Source organism: Euphorbia lathyris, chromosome 1 (genome assembly GCF_963576675.1).
Source record: "Euphorbia lathyris chromosome 1, ddEupLath1.1, whole genome shotgun sequence".
Lineage (NCBI taxonomy): Eukaryota > Viridiplantae > Streptophyta > Magnoliopsida > Malpighiales > Euphorbiaceae > Euphorbia > Euphorbia lathyris.
Window position 1 is genome coordinate 44,094,298 of NC_088910.1, and position 7,037 is coordinate 44,101,334.

The following is a 7,037-nucleotide window of genomic DNA, read 5'->3' on the forward strand; positions in this document are numbered from 1 at the left end:
ATGCTAAATGCAAACAAAACCCTAAACCAAAATTGCACCATTATGTACACAGAAACCCTAGACCCTAATCGCAACATTTACATACATAGAGAAATCAACGTATCAAACACCTTAAACCCTAAACCAAAATCGCAACAAAACAAAAATGCAAAAAATCATCAGAAATAAACGTTAAGACTTACATTCTTTCCGATCTTTGTCATTGAAATCACACAAGAGCAGGAATACATTTTTACATAAGAAGAAGAAAGAATTGATTAAATTGTTATATATATATATATATATATATATATATATATATATATATATATATCCTTAAACCCTAAACCAAAATCGCAACAAAACAAAAATGCAAAAAATCATCAGAAATAAACGTTAAGACTTACATTCTTTCCGATCTTTGTCATTGAAATCGCACAAGAGCAGGAATACATTTTTACATAAGAAGAAGAAAGAATTGATTAAATTGTTATATATATATATATATATATATATATATATATATATATATATATATTAAGGGCATTTTAGAAAGTCTAATATGAAAGTCTCTAGTTTTGTAATGAGTGGTGTAATGAGTCTAAATATGTAAATGAGCCTCTCAATTGGGCTAGTTTTTTTAATTTACCCTAAATAAAGTTTAAATTTTAATTATACACAAAATGAAAGTTAAAAGTTTCATAAATTTCATAATTTAAATTAAATTAAAAAATATATATTATTTATGACGTTATTTAATCGGTTGAATCCGTTCACCCCTAACCCAAGTATCAATCCGATTTGACTTCCAATCCGATTTTTAAAACATTACCAAAAATGTTAAGATAAGTCTGTTCAAAATAAAAATAAAAATCCAATGGAAACCTTCGTCTTAATTGTAATCTCCACATAATAAAGACGAAGATAGATATTTCCTGAAATATTTAGGGATAGCAGAACTATTCCTCATCTCCATTCAATTTACAAATTATAGCCCTACTCTTCAATTTCCTTAATCTCCTATACCAAGCAAGGATTTTTAAGAAGTTTGAGTTCTTTAAAGACCTTTACGACACTTTAAGATATATTTTTACATCACTTGTAACAAAATGTATAAAAATCCAGATTAAAGCACTATTTGGCTCTTAATCTATCCAAAATGTTGGTTTTTGACACTTGATCAATTATTTGTTAAAATTTACTCCATTGCCTATCTAAAATATTAGTCTTTGCACCATAATCTATTATTTGGTTATATAACCAAATAATAGATAAGATGGCGAAAATAAACATTTTAAACAGGTCTCGAGCCAAATATTACTAAATAATAAGTGAAGTAAGAAACTAAAATTTTAGATAGGTGAATGACTATTAGCCTAAAAATCCTCAAAAGGAACTTATACCTCTAACATTTGACCTACCAAACACTCCATGAAGTTTAGAAACCTAACATGGGTTCAATCCTTTGCACGTGCTTTTTGAGCTCACGTGAGGGGGTCCTCAAAATTAGGTGACTTATAATTTTCTAATGAAGGAGAAAGTAAGTAGGGGTTGATTTTAGCAGATTCAAGAAATGGATTCCCCTTTCCGCAAAAAATCAAATCATCCACCAACGGGTCAATCTACCTTTTATTTTTAGCAACCCCTACATACATTTCAGTTCAACCTGACCCCATTAATCATTAAATCAAAGCCTTAATCCTCCAGACCTAAAAAAAAAAAAAATCTTTTAGGGCTACTCAATTTATTTAAAATAAACTATTTATCATCTAAATTTATTTGAAGTCACCTATAAATTCTTTAAACTTATTTACAGTTATCAATTTATTTGTGAATTTGTTTAAAATGTTATAATTTCAATTTGTTAAAATCTGTAAAAACATTCGAAACTTAAAAATAAAAGCATAATTCGCGATTCTAAATCTTTAAAACAAATTAATTTTTTTTTGTACACATTTACTGACGTTTTTATAGCTTTAGAAACTTGGTGTCCGTTTGTTTCCATTTTTCGAAACTGCTTTTTGCCTTTCAAGTCTAAACAAGAAATAAAAAGTGTTTGATAATTTTTTTTCAAAACAACTGCTTTTTAGACAAAAATCAACTAATATATACTGCTTATCCGTAACAGCCAACAGTAATAACAAACATGAACAAATGAAACAAACAGACCCTTACTTATAACACTCTAAGTAAGTTTAGAGACCTGATGAGATATCGTGTAAATGGACGGATAGAACTTTTTAAACAAGTTTGAAGATCAACAGATGTACCTCACTTTAAAATTTAGTATTTAAAAAAAAAAATCTGGAAGAATATTCAATATTCAGCAAGGGTGTTCGTATACCCAAATTAACTATAGGCCAACAATACTATTCCACCAAAGTCTCACGGCGGAGACTTTGAAGCCTCTCTATCCCGCTATTAAACCTCTCTTATTCCTCCGCCTTTATTCACCAACCTCGACAACGGACAAATTTGAGCGCTCTGTTTTTGGATCTCGAAAATGCAGAGCGCTGCTGCCTTCGCTGTCTCTTCATCTCCGTCTTTTCCTCTTCTCAAGCCCAAAAGGGCTGTTCTTAACCATACTTTTACTCCTAGATTCGATCCTATTCGCGCATCTTCCAATCGGCTGAATCTTCAGAGCTCTAGCAATGTCATTTTTCCTCGCCGATCGTGGTCCTCGTGTTCTTCGCCCTCTCTTCAAAGGCCATGGAATCCTCTGCCTCCTCTAGTTTCTGAACCTAAAAATGATAGATTCCAAGTTAGGGCCGCGGCTGTTCCGGAGAGCTCTGATGAGGCTGACAAATCTAAGAGTTTCGTCAAGACTTTGGAGCTTGGATTGTTGTTTGGACTTTGGTATCTCTTCAATATTTACTTCAACATCTATAATAAGCAGGTTCATTTTCTCTCCATTATGTTTTACATTTACAAGGTTAAACTTCTTTAATTGAGTATGATATTAGCCATGGAAGTTGCGAATTGTTTTTGATATTGACATATTAGATGCCTGTGGAATTATATATTTAATAGTTAGATTTGCTGTTGTTTTTTCCTTATCATAGATCATGTGCCGAAAGAGGAAATACTCAGTTGAATTTTAGATGGTAAAAAATTGGCGTGATTTTCATAGAACTTTTATTCCGTTGAATCGATAAAAGTTGTCTTATGCATCACATTAACTGATCCATTATTTATAGTGAAATTTTTTCATCTAATTAATCATTCTAAATTTCTTTGGCCTTGTAAACAAACAAACAAAGGGGAGGTCAATCAAAGTTAATGAAATTGATTAGTTTGAGTTGCTGCTAGATTAAAAAGAAATAATTCATTGTCCAATTAAGTTCAATCTTGTCATATACATTCATGTGGACTATAATTTGCAATGCTTCCTTTCACAGGTTTTGAAGGTCTTTCCAAACCCTGTTACTATCACCTTAATCCAGTTTGCAGTTGGAACAGTGCTAGTTTCTTTTATGTGGATTTTCAACCTCTACAAAAGACCTAAAATTAGCGGTGCTCAGGTATTGGATTTCTCCCAAAACCACTGTGGATGGTTTCTGGTTTGTTGACTTGATTATAGACGAGGCTTGATGTCATATGTTATCTTTTCTTTTTCTTTGTTTCTTTGACAGCTTGCTGCAATCCTGCCACTGGCAGTGGTTCACGTACTGGGTAACCTTTTTACTAATATGAGTCTCGGGAAAGTGGCTGTTTCATTTACTCACACAATCAAAGCTATGGAACCCTTATTCTCGGTTGTTCTTTCTGCCATGTTCCTTGGCGAGGTAGGCATTTTGAATCAATCTTTTACTGGGTCTCTCATTCATTTGCATTATCTTGAAATGCTGGATGGTTGATGCTGCATATTCATAAACAAACAAGTGAACACTAATATTTTCAAAATGCTAATTAAGCCCCATTTCATGTAATTCCAATTGTGCAGCTGCCTACTATCTGGGTAGTCAGTTCCCTTGTGCCAATTATTGGTGGTGTAGCACTTGCATCAGCTACTGAAGCTTCTTTCAATTGGTAAGAAATACAAATGGATACATTATATAATGGTAGTGCTGCCACTCCAAGCATTTTTTTGGAATGTACTTCTTTGTTGGTGATGTTTCATGAATAAAATTTTATCTTCATATTTTTCTTAATTAGCATGTTTGATATTGTTCTAATGATTTGCGGAATAGGGCTGGATTTTCGAGTGCAATGGCTTCCAATTTGACAAACCAATCCCGAAATGTCCTTAGCAAAAAGGTCATGATTAAGAAAGAGGTAATATTGCTTACTACAATCCTAGCTTATCAGTCATCATTGGACATTATGTCTTAATTCTGCTTCTTGATTAAGCAAACCTTTTCTTGATTCGGTTGCATGTGTGAATGTGTCTTGGTGTATGACTCTTAGATTTGGATTAATTTATTTGGATTGGCTAATGATTTTTTATTTGTCATTAACAGGACTCAATGGACAACATTACTTTGTTCTCAATAATTACAATCATGTCCTTCTTCTTGTTAGCCCCAGTGACACTTTTCATGGAAGGTGTCAGGTTTACTCCTGCCTATCTCCAAAGTGCTGTGAGTTCTCTCCACATACCTGAAAATATACAGAAGTAATGACTGTTACAAAAACATCTTTATGACGAGTCTACATCTTATTTGAAACAGGGACTGAACGTTCAACAGGTGTACACTAGGTCTCTCATTGCTGCATTGTGCTTCCATGCCTATCAACAGGTATTGTCATTGTGCTTCTTATGTCTCTTTTTTTCCTAGAACAATATAACAAATCTTGTGTGTCTCAGAAGTGCTTGTTCGACTACCCTGAAAGTTAGTTCTACCTAGTGACATTTGTTTTTTTAAGCATTTGAAATGGATGCTTGTGTTTAATCTTAACTCCTTGACGCATTAGATAAAATAGACCATTAGCTTTTATATTACAGATCTTGGAAGGGTAATGTTTCAGTTTCAACGTTGAATTGGTCACTCTTTTACTTGCTGTATACCAATTTGGATCTCCATTTAGTCAGAGAATTATTGATGAATTTAAGAAGTTGGAAATAAACTTGGAGTTGACCTTTGTGGCAATAAGAAACAAGACACATCTAAATAGGTGGAATAGTAAATTTAAGTACACGGCACACCTGTAAAGCATGCAAAATATAACATTCTTCCTTCAAAACACATTGTCTGTGAACCATACCTAATTCTGAGTGTTTTTTCTTTCCTTTGTCCAGGTTTCTTACATGATATTGCAGAGGGTATCACCTGTTACCCACTCTGTTGGCAATTGTGTGAAGCGTGTAGTGGTCATCGTGAGCTCTGTCATCTTCTTCAAGACTCCTGTCTCACCTATAAATGCTATTGGTAAATTTACTTGAGAACCATGTGCAGAACTTGGCAAAAGAAACATTAGTTCAATATCTTGCGATGCTTATCTTAAACTTCGTCATTCTTAAAATTCTTGTGTAATGCAGGAACTGGGATTGCCCTTGCTGGAGTTTTTCTGTATTCAAGAGTGAAGCGTATTAAGCCGAAGGCAAAGACAGCTTGAGTTATGTGGAGAAATTTTGCAGTTAAATTTGGTTATTACATTGTAGAATAGAGAACTTATTTGTAGATCATACGTCAGGAACTTGAACAGTTGCTTTATTTTTGTTTTTGCGCTCCTATGTTCTGTTTGTTTCTTCATTTACTACACCAGTATTGGTTCTCTAATTTGTCTCCTGGCCATTGAAGTTATGGGTTGCGTATTCTGTTTGTATGCTCCCATTGATTTTTTCTGTTTTTTTTTTGATAAAGAAGAAATTGTATTCTGATGTGAGTAAATCCAAAAGAATTATGCAATTTGTTGGTTTATATGTTTTCTTATTAGTAGAGGAGCAAAGGACATGAATGGCATGACATGACATTATGCAATTTGTTGGTTTATAGTTTTTGGAATTGACTATTCCATTTGTAGACATGACAGAGTTGTGTCTGACCTTTCAAATTTAGTGTGTAGTTGCAACTGTTGGTTTTGAACAAGTCCTGTTTGAGGAGGACCAGAGAATGGCGTTGTACTTGGTCAACAGTATAATTTTCTTTGTTTACTGGAAATGCAGGCATTGTACTAAAGGTTGCAAATGACTTGTGGGAATTATCCATCCCCTATGTGGATTTACCCCGGAAAATTTAAATGAATGGGATTGGAGAAATAAATTCCTCATGAGTGGGTTTGGGGCAGGGATGAGACCTCTATCCGCACCTTCTCCGTGATCCCTATGTGGATTTACCTCTCCTCGGACTCTCGCTCAGTGGGGACGCGTAGTGCGACAGGGCCGCCCTTTTTTATAGATTGATGTATTAATTATAAATTATGATGGAGATTCATTTGAGGTGTTCCAATCGAGTGATTCAAATCAATCAAATCAAACCCAAAAATAACCAGTTTCCTAATTTATTTATTCTAAGGCTCGAATTGGTGTGTTTCTCTCCTTCTCTACACGGATTTTGAATCTTTTGAACATATCAAAGGCTTCTGATTTTTTCTGTCAAGTTTTTCTACTAAAATCATTAGTGAAAGTAAGTAAATACGGTTTTTTTTGCTGTTGGAGATGGGATTGATTGGTCCACAAATATCAACATGTAATAAATTTGTGAAGCTCTCCAAACTTTTTTTGGAAAGGAATCCCAGTGTTGCTCCCCCACCAACCAGTCCTTGCATAGTCTTAAGGGAGCCTTAAATTGTGGTAAACCATCCGCCATTGCCTTTTGTTGAAGAGTTTTTAAGCCCGTAAAACTCAAGTGCCCATATTTGCAATGCCAAAGCTGCACCAGATCCTCAGAAATTGTGTTGAAACAAATAAATATTGTAGGCTGAGGTATAGCCTGCAATATGAACATTCTATTTGTGGACATCTTCATATATATGATCAAGCCTTTCTCATGATGAAACACCTTACACCTTTTATAAAGTCTCTTCTCTTATAATTGACCAATGCTCAACAAATTGTTCTTCAATTCAGGTATATAAAAAGCACCAGTAATAATTTGTATTATTCCATTTACTTGCAA

At 33.9% G+C, this 7,037-nt stretch overlaps 1 protein-coding gene across 1 annotated transcript; it reads left to right on the forward strand.

Moving 5' to 3' along the window:
* The first annotated feature begins 2,309 nt into the window (after positions 1 to 2,309).
* LOC136230408 (triose phosphate/phosphate translocator, non-green plastid, chloroplastic-like) lies at positions 2,310 to 5,828 on the forward strand. The gene is made up of 9 exons (XM_066019477.1): positions 2,310 to 2,875; positions 3,378 to 3,500; positions 3,612 to 3,764; positions 3,923 to 4,008; positions 4,170 to 4,254; positions 4,440 to 4,559; positions 4,650 to 4,718; positions 5,219 to 5,348; positions 5,459 to 5,828. Exons 1-9 carry the CDS (start codon positions 2,483 to 2,485, stop codon positions 5,533 to 5,535), a joined length of 1,236 nt encoding a protein of 411 aa, XP_065875549.1. The 5' UTR covers positions 2,310 to 2,482; the 3' UTR covers positions 5,536 to 5,828.
* The last annotated feature ends 1,209 nt before the right edge of the window (positions 5,829 to 7,037 follow it).